This window comes from Lycium ferocissimum, chromosome 9, assembly GCF_029784015.1.
Source record: "Lycium ferocissimum isolate CSIRO_LF1 chromosome 9, AGI_CSIRO_Lferr_CH_V1, whole genome shotgun sequence".
Lineage (NCBI taxonomy): Eukaryota > Viridiplantae > Streptophyta > Magnoliopsida > Solanales > Solanaceae > Lycium > Lycium ferocissimum.
Window position 1 is genome coordinate 55,192,134 of NC_081350.1, and position 19,209 is coordinate 55,211,342.

The 19,209-nt window shown below is 35.0% G+C and overlaps 1 protein-coding gene and 1 pseudogene across 1 annotated transcript; both read right to left on the bottom strand.

Annotated features, from left to right (window-relative positions):
* Positions 1–1,092: 1,092 nt before the first annotated feature.
* Positions 1,093–3,614, bottom strand: LOC132031318 (F-box/FBD/LRR-repeat protein At1g13570-like; annotated as a pseudogene).
* Positions 3,615–7,010: 3,396 nt separating this feature from the next.
* On the bottom strand, positions 7,011–17,429 carry LOC132031319 (uncharacterized). The gene is made up of 13 exons (XM_059421229.1): positions 17,256–17,429; positions 17,105–17,171; positions 16,920–17,030; positions 15,471–15,666; positions 13,004–13,089; positions 12,605–12,800; positions 12,295–12,406; positions 11,119–11,246; positions 10,784–10,990; positions 10,549–10,658; positions 9,538–9,667; positions 8,603–8,752; positions 7,011–7,442 (listed from the first exon to the last, which is right to left on the bottom strand). The coding sequence occupies exons 1-13, from the start codon at positions 17,353–17,355 to the stop codon at positions 7,221–7,223; spliced, it is 1,815 nt and encodes a 604-aa protein (XP_059277212.1). The 5' UTR covers positions 17,356–17,429; the 3' UTR covers positions 7,011–7,220.
* Positions 17,430–19,209: the final 1,780 nt, after the last annotated feature.

The window sequence follows — 19,209 nt, forward strand, 5'->3', positions numbered from 1 at the left end:
GAAGATCAAGGAATGAGAGAATTTGGGGGTAAAAGAATGATTTTCGGAGAAGAAGAACATGAAAGAAGAAAGAGAGAAAGAAAGAGCAAGAGAAAGGGACTTTTTTGAAAAGTTTAAAATTTAACCCTGAAGTTTTTAAAAATACAAAGAGGCTCATCTGTTTGCTAATCCCATCATTAGTAATTTCTAAAGCAAAAATAAATGAGAAAGAAAATGTGGGCCCTGCCACTTAGAAAAAACTTTTGAGGCCCTGCCACCTTATTGTTCGAGGCAACTGAAGAATGAATGAAGCAACTGTGACTAAGAAAAGATCAAAACAACATAGCTTGATAAATAAACCGGAAACAGGACTCTAAAGGAAGAATTTTCAACTGTTTTCTACTTCGTTAATGATCCAGAAGCTACTTTGGAACAGCTTAAGGAGAATGATACATGGAATATCAATTTTACGAGAAAATGGCACGATTGTGAAAGTGAAAAGATGCTGGAATTTTAGGCAAGATTGCAAGACTTTCATGTGCACAAACAAGAAAAAGACCGAATGGTATGGGGGAATAGAGGCAAAAGGGAAATTCACAGTTAAAAGATGCTATGCAGAGAGGAATTATTTTATGCGATGGCTACATGGGTGAACAATATAGCGAGAGTATAGACCACCTATTTATTCGTTGTTGCGAGATGCTTATTTTATTCAGCAACAATAGTTTTGTTGTTGGGCAATACCAAGAAGCTTAGGGAAATTATCGAAATCAAAGAATCAACTCCTATACATATACATTAATAGCTAGGTGATTTTTTGCTTGAAGTTACCACTTTTGATCTAAATCCTTAAGATCTCTTAAACTTTGTGAGCTCCTTGAGCAGTTAGGAGGTTTACGCTTATCAGGAGCAGTTAGGAGCTCTTCTGTCATCAATTGCATCCTCAGGACGATTGATTTAATGAACGCTTACTTTACTTGATCAAGAAAGAAAAGAGTTTCTCCAGGGACTGAAAAGAAAGCCATACACTATAAATGGCTTTTGCTGTCTACTAAAAGAGAGTTTCACAGTTCATTCAAGACCAACATGCTTTTATGGCTACCAAAATATAAATGTACAAACCGGGAAGTTACATTATGCGCATAGTCACATATTCTCTGGATGCCAGGGATCGCCATTGTCACAGTACATATTTATATTCCAACTCCCAAGTCTCAAATTTTAAATCATTCAAGAACTGAAATTTATGCAAACAAACAAACAGAAATTCAGTCTTTTCTCTACCTTAAGGGCAGGCAAAACACAGCCATACAGTACTGCATCCACATTCATTTCTATCTATTCACCTGAACTTGCAAAACACTTGTGACAATATCAAAGAGGACTAGGTTTTTAATCGAAGTGATAGACAACACTTCTGCTTTAGGTGATACCCTCCGAAATTTTGTTAGCTCTGCAAGTTTCTTGAGTCTGATTTCACATGATTCATCTCCTTGCTCGGGCTCGATTATCATTCTCACAAGCATTGGAGACATGTATAATAGTAGCTTGATAAGCTCCATTTCAGGCTTCGTGCCAGTTGTACCTTTAAACTTAACTGCCCTTAGGTGATTCAGTGTTGCATTTGAGAAACTTGCAGAAATTTCATCAAAATTATCACCGGTCACTGGATCAAGCAATTCATCCATCCCAAAAAAAATGATACACCTAAGAAAGATTAAGAAACTCTGAACTTAAACAAAGGATCCAAATAACATATACAAAAGAAAACAAAGTAAACATCATTAAGAACCTCAATTTCAATATCTTGTAAATACGGAGAGCTTCTTATCAAACAAAGAGCAGCAAAAAGATCAACTACTTCATCCAAACAAATGCAAGATAAGTGGAGACATTTAAGACAATTAAGAGCAGAGGAAAGCCTTCTTGGTACTTCTCCTAAACCTGCAAACAAGAACTAGAAGGAAAACGGAAAAAATAAGAATAATGAAAAAAATTAAAAGAAGGCACATCTACGAAAATGAAGCATAATACATTATTTACCTGGAAGCTACAGTAATCCAAGAAGAGATGTTCGAGAACTGGAAAAGACTGAATTTTTTCGTCAAGATCATGTTTTTTTTGCCTGCTTAGAAGAACCTATATCCACAAGTGAAAGTTTTGCAAGAACAGGGACATTTGTTAAAGAAATAAATTGTATTGCGCCAATGAAGTCAAAGGATCTCAACTTGGGAGCATTAATTCGAACACGTGTTAAGGTGTTTGAGATTTGCAGCACCAGATGCTCGAGCAACAGATTATGAGAGATCAAACATCCAATTGATTCAGAAGAAATTTTGACTTGACGCAGTTCCAAGCTTATTAACCCTTGAAATCTTTTAAGATCGGTTGATACTACACAATTTTGTGGACTCAAATGACTCAACTGTAAACATGTGAAAAAGGAAGAAGGTAATTTGTATAGGTTCCGCTGTGAAAATTGAAGAGCAAGATGCTTAAGGCCTTCCTTAGAGAGAAAGTGTATCAGGTTGCCAATCGTGGGACATGTTCCCAGATTAGGAATAGAGAGAGTAAACTTAGAAACTGTTCCTTCGTGAAGGGTCAATAGGTGGAACATAATGCTTGTAAATTTAAGAGAAGGTGATGTTAAGTTATCCACAGTTTCCCAAAATGTTTGATCAAGCGTCAACAGTGTTTGATCAAGCGTCAACAGTGGAAGTTTGCACCAGTTAGATCTCCATTTCTTCGATAAGACGCTTGTCCTCACAGCATCTCGCAAAGGCAAAAACATCAGAATGACACTGATTACATTCTCAGGAAGGCCGCTAAGTACATCGCGAGGTGTAACTTGACATCTATGCTTTTTGATCTTAGGAGGCATCATATAACAATAGTCCCAATAAGAATCTGCCAAAAATAAACAAGATTACGAATGTAAGGAATCACCAAACTATCTCCGCAATCAGCTATTCACATTGTCAAATCAACATGCCACAACTGCAAGAAGAAAAAAAAATTGTACTCTAATTTTAATCACTCATCAATCTCGTTTCAAGATCCACGATGCGGAGAACTTTCGTATCCAATACTTGTATTTCCCAGTTTTCACTCTTAAAATCAGCTTTCTAGCTGTTATACAACTTTGGGTATCAAATTAGCAACTTTACTAGTACTAAAATTGCTAAGCCTATTAATATTCCCACCCTGAACAATTATGTCACATTCAACAATATTAAGTGTATTTCAACGCAAGTACAGAATCTATAGCTACAACGAAATCACTGAACGCATGCACATATCCAAGAAACTAACATCCAAAAAAAGGGCATAAAAAATAATGTAGAATCCTTTGTTTGATAGGCTTAAATCAATCTACAAGGAAAAAACGATAAAAACAGATTAAAAAAATAGAAGCATATTTCAGGCTTACCAAGAAATGAAATTATTGATGATGAAGTATTATCCGAAATGGTTGAAAATGCCCTTATGAATATTTGTAAGTCCTCAACTGCTCAAGTCTTGAGTAAGTAGTTTAGTCTTTAACTCTTTGGGTTCATCACTCTTAATTCCATCTCTAGTTTCCATAAGTATAAAAAGATAAAGAAAACCTTTGAGTTTGGAAATAGAATTACTGTTGAGATTCTCAATGTTAACAAACGAAATGGAATAATTGTCTTCATTCCGATCCTTAACTTACAAAGGCTATCATGTTTTAAGAGGCGGAAGTTAAAACGTTATCAGTATTTCTTTTTATTTTAGGTTCTTATGAACTTTCACTTTTTATATGCAAGTTTATTTGGGTTTATTTTTTGGCATTTGGTAATATTTTAGATATGATGTTATTAATAATTGATAGTTAATATCTCGAAATTCTCCTAAATTATTTATATTTTGTTAGTTTAATACTTAAACTATGGCGCATTGTTGATACCTTAAATTCTATTACCAGAGTAACTACGTGTAACGTTATGCATTCCTTCAACCTCTAATTAAGATTGGACAACAATTGGAAGGAGTCTGCCCATTCTGTGTCATATATAGCGGATATTTTTCTATTATATATAAGTGCTAAAGGAGGACCAACATAGCATTAATAAATTGTACATAGAGTATTTCATGTTGTACTCATTTATTTCTATTATATTTTAGAAATATATAAGTGCCAAAGGAGAACCAACATAGCATTAACAAATTGTACATAGAGCATTCCATGTTGTACCCATCTATTTCTATTATATATATTTCTATTTTATATATTATAACATAGCATTAACAAATTATACATTGAACATTCTATGTTGTACCCATCTATATCTATTATATTTTATTATATATATTTCTATTTTCTATATATTTTTCTATTATATATAAGTGTCAAAGGAGGACCAACATAACATTAACAAATTGTACATAGAGCATTCCATGTTGTACCCTATTTCACTGGTGAAGGACATGTTAGATTGTACTATAAATTTTGTCAATTTCATTAATGATGAATGGACATGTGTTTGTACAAAAAGATTCAATTTTAATTCTCCGGCACATATGTACTTCGTCCGTGCACTTTTATTTATTCACTTTTGACTTTCACGTTCTTAAAGAATTAATAAATGAAGTACTCCCTCCGTCTCATATTACTTGGCCACATTACTATACTTAACTTTTCACGTTCTTTAAGAATTAATAAATGAAGTACTCCCTTCGTCCCATATTACTTGGCCACATTACTAAAAATATATGTCTATTTTTCTTATGTATAATAAACGCCCAAGGTGGAGAAACACAACAACAATAAGTTGTACAAAAAACAACTGAATTTAGAAGTTGAACATTAATTCTACATCTTCTGTATTTATTTTTTAAGTCCCCACGGGTCCACAGTATCTTAATTGTCCTTTCATTTCCTTCATTTGGCATATACTCCCTCTGTCTCAATTTAAGTGCCTACGTTTGACTAAACACAGAGCTTAAGAAATAAAGATAGATTTTCAAATCTTATGGTTCTAAATTAAAAATGTGAATAATATAATAAAATATCCTTTGAATCTTGTGATTATAAACTTGACATGTAGGATATTTGAATTGTCAACTTACTAAATATAAAATGAGGCGGGCATAACCAAAATAAGATTTTTTTTTTTTTATTTCTTATAGATTATATATTTTCTATGAACGCCCAAAGTGGACGAACACAGTAACAATAAGTTGTACAAAAAGCAACTGAAATTGTACTCTAAGCAGGGACTAATATGTGTACATTTCAGAAGCCGAACATTAATTCTACCTCTTGTATGTTTACTTTTTAAGTCCTCACGAGTCTACAGTGTCTTAATTGTTCTTTCATTTCCTTCGTTTGGCATATACTCCTTCTGTCTCAATATAAGTTCTATGTTTGACTAGACACGTAGTTTAAGAAATAAAGATAGACTTTCAAATCTTGTAATTCTAAATTAAAAATGTGTATAATATAATAAAATATCCTTTGAATCTTGTAATTATAAATTTGACATGTAGGATATTTGAATTGTCAACTTACTAAATATAAAAAGAGGCGGACATAACCAAAATAAGATAATTTTTTTTTTATTTAACAACAAACGCCCAAGGTGAACGAATATAGCAATAATAAGTTGTACAAAAAGCAACTGAAATTGTACTCTAAACCGGGACTAACAACTATACATTTCAGAAGTTTAACATTAATACTATCTCTTGTGTGTTTCTTTTTAAGTCTCCACGTGTCCACAGTGTCTCAATTGTCCTTTCATTTCCTTCATTTGGCATATACTCCCTCTGTCTCAATTTAAGTGTCTACGTTTGATTAGACATGAAATTTAAGAAATAAGATAGATTTTTAAATCTTGTGATTCTAAATTAAAAATGTGTATAATATAATAAAATATCCTTTAAATCTTGTGATTATAAGCTTGACATGTAGGACATTTGAATTGTCAACTTACTAAAAATAAAAAGAGGTGAAGATAACCAAAATAGGACAAATTTTATCAACAATTGAAAAATTTAAAAGAAGGGGGGGGGGGGGGAATAAGAGGAAAAAGAAAAAGAAAAAAATGTATACTCAATACTCATAAAGGAGAATCGCAGTATTATTTGCAAAATATACAAACCATAAAGACTAGCTAAAGTGAGTAATCATGTTAGGCCACGGGCATAGTTTGCTAGTTAATTAAGAAATGTCACTAGTATCCAACAAAAGCGATGAACAGTAAAATGACACCAAATATAGTTTATGCCACTTCTTAGAAATATGGGCATGTGAAAGTGAAATTTGCTCCAGGTGATGCAACTTTCAGTACTTGTAAGGAACATTGCTGTGGACAATGCTGATCAACTTAGATGCTAAAAGTGAAAAACAAGAATAGAGAGACTACTGATCCACTTACAATTTCTTTCTCCTTGGTTTCAAAACAAACGTAGCACTTGCTGATTCCTTTGGTAACAGCAGCAAATATTGTTAAATTTGCTGAAATAAGAACAACTCATGGACTAATCAAGTTGACGTTGGAAGGTGGAAACTCTACCATGTGCTTTTCTTTATGTCTCGTTCGTCCCTCTCTTTTATATAAGCTCAGCTGGCTCAGATTCTGGAATGCCGGACATTTTAATTTAGCAACAAGTGTAAAGCCAGGTTCCATTGTGCACCGCTACTCCAGCTAAAGAAATTGCCTCACGTAAACTGAGAAGAGCGGAAAGTATGGAGGTGATTCCTACGGCTGAGGATGGCATGTGAATGGACTGTCTAGTTGATACTTTAGGTAAGTTAACCAGTTGCAAATACGTACATAAAGAGAAGTTGAGAAGTATGACGTAACTTCCAATACTAGCTGGGACCGACATCAAGTCATTGCGACATGTTATAAACTTAAGAACAAGTACAGAGAGACCACATCTTTAAGAATCCAACCCAAAACTTGGTTCATTTTCTTTTTGGTTGAAATACAGGGAGATGCAACTTCGGAGTAGAATGCAGTTCTAAATAAATTTCGGCTGTTCAAGCAAACCATTTGATGCAACCAAATGAAGGCCCCCTCTTAAAAATTCTTTTGAAATTAAAACTCCAGAAAAAACACACTGCATATAAAATGAAATTTTCTGAGACTTCTCAGGTATAGAAATTTTTTTTTAAAGGCATGTCGAAGAATTCCACAGCTTAAAATTTGACAAAATTGCCTCAACTCTATGTTGCAACGGACAAATCAATGACCAACGAAAAAAGAAGCTCAGCCCCAAAACCTACTAATGAAACCTTTCTTATCTTTCTTCGTACGGGCGTCCAGTGATGGGAACTCAATAAGGTTATAAGCCAGGTCCAATACGATGGGATTACGAGGAACTGGTTGGAAGGCAGGTGGAAAAGTTTCAATACGAGGAACAGCCTTCATGCTGGCTTCACCAACAGCTGATTCGTATGTGTCCATTTTTTCCATGAGAAGTTTCTCCATCTGAAAGAAGTACAAAAAATGGATTGCACACGTCAGGGGGATCAGAAGAGCACAAACAGAAATGGAAGCAGAAACTAGACAAACTAGAAAAGGAAGAATGCACAATATAGATGCTTAAAAGCAAACCCCAAACAAATAAGGATATCATAAAGGACCCAGTTCTTGGAATACAAAACAAATAGGCAATCAACTGACATGGAATTAATGAAAAGAAGTAGCATTAACACTTAAAGTAACTACCACATATCGAATATCAAAAATTTATCAAGGCAGAATTATTTGTCATACTTGGTGCTTCAAACATTCGGGTTACCCTAATGTGTACCAAACTAAAACTAGAAGAGAATGGGAAAGGTTGTGCTAGCTTATCTAGAACTACCGAGAAAATACGTCCACCAGTTGGGAGCATCTACGTAGTACTAAATGGATAACCGGAAATGAACTGTAAAACTGAAACTTCTACCTTTTTTTTGGTGGGGGTGGGGATTGTGTCAAATACAATGCTGAAGTGCTCAGCAAGAATTATCAACGAAGAAACACCATTATTACTTGTTCATGTTTGACTTTTTTGGGGACACAAGCAAAATTATAACACCAGAAGAAATTCCCTAACTGCAGTATCATTTCATGAGTTGAAACCTTTTCCAGCGCAAACACTTAAAAAGCAATGGAATTTACAACTTCACTTCACAATGCGTCTATTAATTTGAGGAATCATGCACACAAAATGCAGTATCCTCTGAAGGACACGAGATGGAGAAAACTATTAATGCTTCTGCTAAGATAGCGAGAGGCTCATCTAATGTTAACTAGATTTTGAATTACCAAGAATTCAAACCTCTTAGTTCAACCTTTTTTTTTTCCAACTCTCATGATTCACATACTTCAGCAGTCAATAATTAATTCTTCGAAGAAATCCAAACTTTCTCTCTTCAATATCATCAGACCCAATCAGGAAATGTGAAGAAGAAGTTGGTTGGAAGTAATCCAACAACACAGAAAATATCCATGGGTTTCTTCCCTGTTTTCATACAGTAATCTAAGAATATGTGGTTCCATATGCACCAAGAACATATAAGAAAAGGTGAATACTACAACAAATTAACTAATGGATATGATTGCAAAAGTACTTAACAGATATATGGAAGGCCAAATAATACCTTCTTATCAGTTCCACTCAATGAGATATTTGATATCTTTTTCGAGAGATTTTCTGGAGCCTTTTCTTCCTCCATAATTCCTTTGGCATGTTCAACACAGCTGTTTGATCTGCTCTCGTTATACAGTGTTCTCAGTTCCTTGATCATGACCTGATACAGATGGAGAGAAAACAATGACGAAAGCAGAAACAGAAAAGAAGAATCATTCACACTCATATTACTGATTGAAGCGACATAAGTAGAAAATATAAGAATGTATAATTATGCATCAGAATTTACTACTTATTAGATATAAGGGAGAGTTTGCAGCAGAAGGTCAACATGGCTGCTTAAAGTCATAAAATCCATTTTTATGGCATTGTGGTCATTGTGTCTTACTTTTGTGCATTGTTTACTTGTAATATAGGCTTCAGTGCTTTGCTGTGCACTTAAATGATGAAAACACCAGGAATCTTTTACTTAGATGCCAAGTGTGTCCTACCTTTTACAGCATGGGCCCAGATTTTTTTTTTAATTTTTTTTTCAGGTAAATATGTCAAAATATAGCAACGTTTTACTAACATATAAAAAACAATTGTAAATATTGAAGAGTATAAAGAAACATTATTTAAAACCATAGAAGTTTATACCATATTTTATCCTTTAGGAAAAGTTTAACCAACTTAAGTTTACATATTGTAGAAACTGTAGTATACTATAAGTTAAAAGAAAGATCTTAAGATGAAATTTAAAGTTCTGAGAAAATTAGGAGAATTATAAATACATAAAGATACGAATTTGAATATTTTAGAGTAGAAATCTTTTGGAGTTGGGCCCGCGTCTAGTACGGGCATCTTCATACTAGTCCATCCTATAAGAAGCAGCTAGGAAGCTCTATCAATGAGCATTTAGAGCACATGCACAATCAATTTAATATAATAAAAGCAAGTGCTTGCCTGATCAGCAGCATTCGCGGACTGCAGTTTCATAAGAGCTGCATCAGCTAAAGAACGAGCTCGAGAGTACAAGGCATAAGCTTCTGTCCTCTTTCCCGCCGAACTGTAGGACTTTGCTAAGTAGAGGCACCTGGAGGGAAATTGAAATAAAAGCTTTTAATTGATTTCAAACAAGAAAATATTCATTCTAGGACTACGTTAAAGATGCACAAAGCTGCAACCCCGAAAACCCAGTAAGATCCTGATAAGCTAAGATGACTAGCGCTTCATGGGGAAAGAGAGGGAGGAGGGGCAAGAGGACTTAATAACAAGGCCTCATCACAGTGCAATAGCCAAATTATTTTTCAGAACAGGCTTAAAATAAGAGGATCAGTAAGATTCCTGATTCTAGCAAGAAGTTGAAATGAGCGCACCAAACTACAGGTCTACCAGATCAAATTGAACAAAATTTTGCACATGAAGATATACGTGCAGAATGGAACTCAGTCCAAGTCATGAAGTTATTGACAGGAGGCAAATAAATTAATCCAATGATGTCCTTCATCTAAGATGATGAACATTGCCATACTGGCACTAGAACCACAAATTCAAATTACTCCAAACAGGCGAAGTACAACCTTACATAGTAGCACTGACCCATAATTTCATTGATCATCACTTATGCATTTTGGTACGTTGAAGTTGTACAACTTCCTTACGTGGGACACTAAAAGTTCCGGATCTCCATTTCGTAAATTCACCAATAATATTAGTTTTAGACGGCTAGAAGAAATGCTAACACCATTTGAAGATAGTCTGTCACTCTCCCCTCCTCACAAAAAACTTCATTTCAACTATCACAGAATGAAAGAACAAACAACAAGAACAACATACCCAGACCCCAGTATAGTCCCACTCCCACAAGTGGGGTCTGGGGAGGGTAGTGTGTACGCAGACCTTACCCCGACCTTAAGAGGTGGAGAGACCGTTTCCGATAGAAAACATTTCATCGTGAAGTAATAAAAGTCGAACCTTTCTGCTCGGAAAACCATACTTTTCAGCTCGCACTCTTCAGCTAAGGCAACTTCTTCCATTTTTCTATCTCTACCAGAACTAACTAGATCAGAAAGATCAGCAGTATTCTGCACCAGAGAAAGCAGTTAATAGTGTAGTCCAATAGATAAGTGAGCCGTGTCATATTCCCAATTCTGATCTAAAATGCACTGATTAAGAATGTAATTAAAAAATAACACTCGATAATCGTTACCTGTAACAGTAGATCATACAGCCGAACAAGCTCCTCCGGCTTTGTGAGCTTTTCATTTTTATCATCACGGACCTTGTTGAGCTTGTTTTTAGCTATTTTAACTAGCAACTGATTCCTCTCAATGGTTCGCTGCCCTAAAATTGCACCAATGGCTTTATCCAGTCCACTTAACTCATCCTTCACATTTTCCGAATTAGCAGCCGTAACCTAGAAGAAAAACCATGTGTGTAAGATGAAACAATTCAGGACTTTAATTTGATGTATGCAATATCAAGATCACCTTGAAATTTCCAAGAGTCAGCTACCACCATGTAATATAAGGAGTAGTCACTCACCAGGTCATTCCGGATGCAGCTCCTGGCTTCATGATATGCTGCAAATATTTTGTCATATAACACAAGTTTCTTCTCTGCTGGAAGAGAATCAGCAGCCGAGCCATGGATATCTTTCTCTAGTTCCTGGGCTGATGAATGGTACAGTGCGTAATATAAGCTTGGAATAAAGTTAAAACCAACATGATGTTTTAAAGGCAGATATGCAATATCCAATTAGTTGATCAATTTATGTGAAGTGTTCAACTGAAAATGAAGTTTAAGAAAGAATTTCTTTTAGTTCTTGTGGTCTTATATATGCCACGATATTTGGTGGTTATAAACGCATGTCATTACGGGTAAATGAGAAATTTAAAGTCAAATTGTTTCCAAGTATAGAAAGGTGTCATTATTTTTGGAACAAACTAATAAGAGTTTCACATAAAATGGAACAAATGGAGTATTTCACTAGAGATGAAAAAATGAGAAAAAATTTAAAAACTAAATTACGAGCCACTCAAGTTAAAGCCAGTGAAAATTCTCATTTGCCACTCAGGTTTGCCAAAGTAACAACGTTGATGCAATTTTTTAGGTATAATATATGCATCTGTCTACTTCATTCCTTGTAAGATAACAGACTCGTTGCATTGTATAACATAGCATTTCCTAGTGGACAATTGCTTACAATTTATGGTTTGCCTCATCTTGTTACATATTTTATACTCTGTTATATTTATCATCACTGTCCCGGGTCTAGACATGCAAATCTGCAACTCTTAACATCCTTAACAATATAAGACAACTCACAAAGGTCATAGAGAGTGCTCCGCAACCTAAAAGGACTTCAAGTACAGACATCCAAAAGCTAAGTGGAAAATATCAAGGAATGCCCTAGAAATGCTTTGTAGCATAAAGAACACAAGTATAAAAAAGGGGCAGCCCGGTGCACTAAGCTCCGGATATGCGCAGGGTCCGGGGAAGGGCCGACCACTGAGGGTCTATTGTACGCACCCTTAAAAGAACACAAAGTATAAAGACTGAAATCTGAAACTAGGTTAAAATAACAAAATTTTGTTCAAATAAGTAGACTGGAAGAATTCCAAACTCAGAGACAAAAAACCTAATGTTAGAACATCCAGTGAGTTGGCTATTGATGCATTTTTTTAAAGCGCTACCTTTTGCATCGAAGTAATTACATACCTTTCAGAATGGACACCCGTGTCTTTGCATTTGAAATTGGAAATTTGTTTCCAAGCCAATGGAATTCTGTCATAGATGCAGCCTGCTGAGATCTTGCCTCTGCCATAGCAGCCTGTAAACAAAGAAAAGAGAGTGATAGATCAATTAGGAGTAAATAATCCTCAGAACTCATTTTTCAAAAAATTCTTGAGAAAGACAGCACCCAGAGTACAATGGAAGCATTATCTTACAAAAATATAGTGCCTATAAACCGTATACACTTTTAGTTTATCGGGATAACTTGTAGATACACTTAGAAATGACAGCTCACCTCCAACTTTGCTTTGAAAAGGTCCAGTGCAGGCCCTTCCATTTCACCGATGGAGACGAGTTCAGAAGTTTGTAAGTTAGACTCACCAATCTTGTGTAAGCAATATCTGATACTAGGTTCTAGTTCCTCAACCCGCTCACGGCACAATACTTGGTTCTCTAGATCTCCATATTTTCCAAGTTCCTCATACACAGCCCTATCCAAGTTAGTCAGATATTGAGCATTCAGGACCTTGTTGAAACAATAGTATAATTAAAATAAGGAAAGCGGATATGACGAGCAGAATGAGGAGATTATTCTACAACTTCCTCTACGGATATCATTTGAAAACAAACTAGACACTCTGGCCATTATACTGTCAGCAATGGAGAAGCATACATCTCCATAAAGGCTCAGTACCTGGCGCTTTTGAAACACTTTAGAGCAACATCCCAATTTTGATCTTGTTCAAACAATAAACTCCCTTTCATGTATGCAGCATAAGCCTGCAGATAGGAAAAAAGATTGCTGAATCACACATAAAATCAAACCCTTGAAGATTTGGGTCAATAATTAAAAACTATATTGATCGCTTTAAGCATTGAAACACAAAATGAAACACCACCACGCCTACACAAGAGCAATGAAAAAAACAAAAATAATGACAATGCTAAAAGGATGCGATTAGAAAAGGAATGGAGTGATTGGAGTGTGCTTTAATTTAGATTACTTAAGTATTGTCTATGCAAAATATCCAAAAACCAATTTGCAGATCTGCAAAGTTTGATTCTCTGTTTTTTCACAAGATCAATAATTTTAATAGTCATAGAAAAATCTCCCACATAAAAGCAGTACATTAAAAAGTAGGGAATTAACAACATGATATGATTCTTTACGTTTGATTCTCTGTTCTACCATCAACATATAAAGGCAAGGTGAAAGGCACTACCAATTATATAAACTTAAAAAACAGATTGTACATTGTACTAAGTTCTCATTAAGCAAAATTGATAAACCGGGTCAGATAACTGATTAGCCACACAAAAGGGCAGATAGATTAGAAGAAATCGGCAGCTTTAAAACCGTTTTTCAGAACCAGATTGATAGGAAAGGAGCTACATTTTTTCATCTTCTGAGAGTGTAGCTGAATATCACATCCTTGACCACAGCCAACATTAATGACTGTAGTTGAACAGATTCACTACTGTCCTGTGTACTGTCTACCCCAATTGACTAACAACCTCTAAATGTAGCTACAAGTGGACCACGTTTTCTCTCGAGCATTTACACATATACACCAGCAAATATATGTATATTTCTTTCCTCAAATTTCAACAGCAAGTTTGGCCCCCTAATTGTCATCCAATGAAGCTCTGTTCTTCGATTTTGTCCTTTCTATCCAAGTAAGTCACTTGGATTAGTTTGTTTTATCCTCCAAGTGTATAAGCTACTACCTAGACAAGGATGCTAACATTTAGGGCTCGTTTGGTTGGAAACAACTTATCCCGGGATAAGTTATCCCGGGATTAGTTATTCCACCCTCAAGGTGGGATAAAAAAACACTATAATCCCGGGATAACAAATCCCGGGATTAGTTATCCCGAGTTTTTGTTCCAACCAAACGTGGGATAAGGCGGCACTAAATTTTATCCCAGGACTATTTTTGTTTATCCATCATACCAAACGAGCCCTTAGGAACTTACTCAATTTATGAAGTCATTAGCAAGTACAAGACAACTCCCGTATGTAAGCTTCAAAGGCAGTTCCATTAACATATTAAAGATGATTGTGGTAAGTGGACGGTCAGTATAAAAAAGAATAGTTCTACTGTGATAAATTGTCATAGTAATATTATTTGTTTGGGTCATATCCGCTTATAGATGCATCACAAGGTAAAACTAAAACCACAAGGAGAGAATTGTCTCAAAAGATCTACAATTTTTTTATTTTTTTTTTCAAAGAAAAAGATCTACAATTTTTAGGAATCACTGCCGACTTAACTAAGAACATCTAATTTGCGTCAAAAGACAAATTACTTAGCAGTATTACAATGACATGGACCCAAATAGAATGAAAAATATAGATGATTCATATCGTCGAACCCAACTAATTTGGATTAAGGTATAGTTGATCGTTGATTAACAAGTTGAAGAGAAACATATGATAACATAAGATGACCTGAAACTTCTACCATCTAAGCTCTTCAAATGCTAATTCCTGAAACTTTCATACAACCAATGGCCCTCCTAAAGGCTAAAACATTAGACGTCGTTTAAGGGTATTAACTGGAAGTAAAAAGTCCTCATGGACCATAATGATTGTTGCCAGATAAAGCTGTGGCAATGTCAGCTATTAACCAGTAGTTCTGTGAAATAAGTCCATATTTTTTGGAAATAAACCCAGTTTTAGCACTGACAACAAAATCAAAGTTTGAAAGGTAAATAGAGAACTAAGTCACAAAAGCATCTGTTTTCTCTCAGTATAATTTTATTCCATAAGATATTAAAATATGAATCAACTTATCCACCAAAATCTGTACAGAGTTATTCTAAAGGACCCAATGGCTTTCCTTTTTCTTTTTTTTTCCTTTTTTTTTTTTGTCTAGTAAAGAAGGACCCAATGGTTTCCTGCCACCACTACATTTTTATCCATTAGTGGGATGAGTTTCCTTTCCCTGACTTTATGTATTTCAGAAAGATCATGCTAATCAAAAGAAAAATGAACAAAGAGACTTCAAGAATAGCAAGGAAAAAGCATTTTGAGAAGATCAACAACTCAATACTTCAAGGATCGGATGATCCAAGGTCTGGACTAATGACTAAAATCAAATGCTCTCATGCGCAAGCATAATGCCATGTGTATGAGAATCACGACACAAGAAGCATACCTCCGCTTCTAAAGATGTTCTTGAATCTCCCTTGATGGAACATAATTCCTGGAAAAGACTAGCCCATTTAACCGCCTTTCTCAACCGACCAATGAGATAACTTCTTTGGCGTGCATTTGGTCCATCAGGCAATGTTTTCTTTTCCATAGCATGACTCCAAGCTCTCTCAGCTGTATAGAGAACCAAGTGAAGAAACCTACAATGAGCGTAAATCATTGACACTGTTAAGTTTTAATCAAGTTTGTACATTCGGGAGATAACAAAGAAAATATGACTGTGTGTTAGGCAGAGTAAGATTGTTCATAACTCAACAGACTCCAATCTCCCCAGAAAATATAGATCACACTACAAAAAAGAAAGTATAATACTTCTCTTTTTATACTTCTTCAAGGAACTAGATCCTTAACATGTCAACTTTTTAGAAATTAACACAAGAAAATGCACCCAAAAGCTAAAAAAAAAAATGCGTCATGATAGCTTAATCAACATCACACAATGTCAGAAATTAGAACTTTAGACTTTCAAACATACAATTGCTGAATAAAATAACCCAATACAGCAGAAACTCTTCCACTCCCTCTCTTTTTTCCCTTCTCGGACAAACCTTCACTAGGCAATGCCTGCGTGAATATTTCAAATGATCTCTCTTATAGTATGGTTAGATATATATATCATTGTAGTAATAAGTGTAGTCTAGTGGTCCATGAAACGGATGAAAATCATGTGATACTAGGATTTGTATCCCAATAGAGAAACACTGGGTGATTTCTTTCCAATTGCCTAAACCCTGGTGGATAAAGTTACCCAAGTAACTCTACTAGTGGGAGGTAGCAAGTATGCAGCGGAATAGTGTCACCATAATCTAAAAAGAAAAAGAGTGGAATTTTGGACCGAACAAAATGTAGAGAATTCATGTAACTGACCCCAAGAGAATGATGGTTAATTTTTGTTGTTGTAATAAGCTATGTTACTTGGACTCTCAGAAAATGTTGCCGCACCCGTGTCGGATCCTCCAAAAATGAACTACTTTTGGAGAAACTGACACGTAACCGTCGGTATTTTTGAAGAGTCTGAGCAACATAGGTAATAAGTAAATACAATCTTCAAAACACATATCTATATGTTCTTGGCATGCTAGGGGTCCCTTACTTCAAAGAATAAAAAACAAAACGAAACTTTCAACCAATCCATCACTTAAATAGTACTCCCTCCGTTTCAATTTGTTCGTCTGGTTTTGACTTGTCACGGAGTTTAAGAAAGAAAAGAAACTTCTTAATCGTGTAATCTTAAATTAAAGATACATAGAATGTACCGAAATACCCTTTCATCTTGTGGCCTTAGACATGCCACGTGGAAAGTTGAAATTAAGGAGTTGGCAAAAAGGGCAAAAGGCATTAAGACAAACAAATTGAAACGGAGGAGAGTAAACTTCAATAAAAATAGACAGACCTCACTTCAGTGACTGTATTTACTGAAATTGGACGCTTAGTGTACTTCATACGTCCGTGAGTGAACTTGAGGGATCTATATAATCTCCTTAATCTAGCCGTACAATACCTCCTGAAAAAAAATCCAATCAAAATCAGTCATACCCAAATCGCTTATTAATTGTTATTCGGAACATATGTGTGTACCTGTAACGAGCGTAATCACCGAATCGCAATCCATGCTGCATTTGAGCAGATTTTAAAAGCTGTAACACTACAAAAAACCATATATAAAGATTCAGTGATTTCCAAAAATGTGAATGCAATTGGAGAAAGGAATGAACAAGTATTTGGGTACCATTGACGGAGAACTTAGGGTTACTGATGTGATCATCAGAAGGAATACAACTCTGTTCATCGATTTCCATGGCGGAACATTCCTTGTGCTTTGGCGCCATTGTGGAGAAATTAGCAACGTTTTCTATTTCACGTTTCACCACACCCCTATTGGAGTAATGTCCTGCGTTTTTTATTTCGGTTTTATTTTTTTTGGATATGATGTTTAATCATGTAATTCATAGAGTTAGGCCCCGTTTGGACATGTTTGAAATCATGTTTGGACATGTAATTTGAATATTTTAAGGAGTATTTTCTCTTATAGACATAAAAACCCCACAAGTTATGAAAACTATTAAAACATTCTCAATTTTTATATAATCTTACCAAATAAGCAAGTCATAGTTCATAACAAAATTAATACGCTAATTCATAACAATCGGCTCAAAATTAATACTAGAAGACCTTTTTAAAAATACAACATTTAGTTCAATAAATAAAATTAAACTATGAGTCTTTTTTTACAAAATTAAAAGGTTAGTAGACATAAATAAAACTTGATGGAAGTTAATGAGATTGGTAAATAATTATTGGGGTAATTGTTAAAAATATCTACCAACTTATAGGTCTTTTTTTACAAAATATAAACTTGTGATTAAATTTTACATTTTAAAAAGTTGAAACCATGGTTTCAAACGCTGGTTTGAAACCATGGTTTCAAAACTCATGGCCAAACGCCTACTTAGTATCTCAAAATTTCCCTTCATTATTCATGTTTTATCAGTTTAATATTAGTACTTAAATTTTGGATTGGGCACAAATTGTCGAAAATCAAATTACTAAATCGAATTGAAAACTTTGGTAATTAGGTATTCGACACATATTTCTGAGTAAAATTTTAAAATTATGATATTTAGGTTTGAATTCATACGAGACATTAATACGGTATTTCTCGAATACCGAATTATTTATTAAAGACCATTAATATTAGTAATATTACAATTAGGCTGATTTGAAGGAAGCCAAAGAGAAATTAAAGGTCAAATGAAACAGTCCAAAATAGGCAAATATGTTTTGAGCAAAGTGGTGAAGCCAAAGTTCTACAAGACAATTAATTGTTTAATTAATCTTAATCCACAGAGGCTGAATGTGTCGCTTATGCATTGGAGTGGTACCCTGAGCTTGCGTGCTTATAGGTAGCCGTTTTAAGTTAGAGACTATAAGTAGTATCAATAATGTCAATTGAGTCCTTTATGCTTTTTAAATTATAGTTTTCATATTGTCAATTAGACTCCCGGGATTTACATAGTTGAGCAGATTCAGTCCACTGCCAGGTTGTTATTGGTAGGGCCAGCTGCCCATGATTTTCGTACAATTTTGCCAAGCCTGTCCAGCTCTATTTATCCTCTGTAATTCTTTTATTTCATTATCAATCGAAAATATCTCTTAGTTTTCTATCTGTTAGTTTTACTTGTTCTTGAAGTGTTCTTTTTCAAAACTCAACATTTGGTATCAGAGTAGTGTATCCTTGCACTATGGATACGGCTTTTGATTTCGCAACCATTACTGATGTTCTAGCAAAAATTCCATTGGCCCTGGCGAACATCACAATGAAGCAGGATTCAATGGAAGAAGCTAGAGATAAGGCTATGAAAGAGCTTAAGGAATCTTTCATGGCTCAAAAAAGGAATGATAAGGACAATAACATAGCAGAGAAAGATTATTCTCCAACCACCGGGCCCTTTAGAATTTTGAGGAATACTCTTGGCACTTCTAGTCATGCTGGACTCAATACTAGTGGCACACCTACTGGAAATACTCCAGGTCCTCCTAATGCAGTTGGAAACACAAGCAAACAATAACACTCAGTCAAGCACACCTGCTCAAACAACATAAAGCATGTTGTGTAAAGTAGGTAAATTTGATTTTCCCAAATTTGATGGTACTGCGTTAAGAACTTGGCTGTATAAAATAGA

What these genes read in the sequence shown, in the direction of transcription:
- LOC132031319 (XM_059421229.1), bottom strand. Translation starts at nt 17,355, where the DNA reads ATGGCGCCAAAGCACAAGGAATGTTCCGCCATGGAAATCGATGAACAG. An exon ending in GCTGCATCCGGAATGACCTG is followed by an intron (nt 10,991 to 11,118) that starts GTGAGTGACTAC and finishes TTTTTCTTCTAG; the next exon opens with GTTACGGCTGCTAATTCGGA. An exon ending in TGTATGATCTACTGTTACAG is followed by an intron (nt 10,659 to 10,783) that starts GTAACGATTATC and finishes TCTCTGGTGCAG; the next exon opens with AATACTGCTGATCTTTCTGA.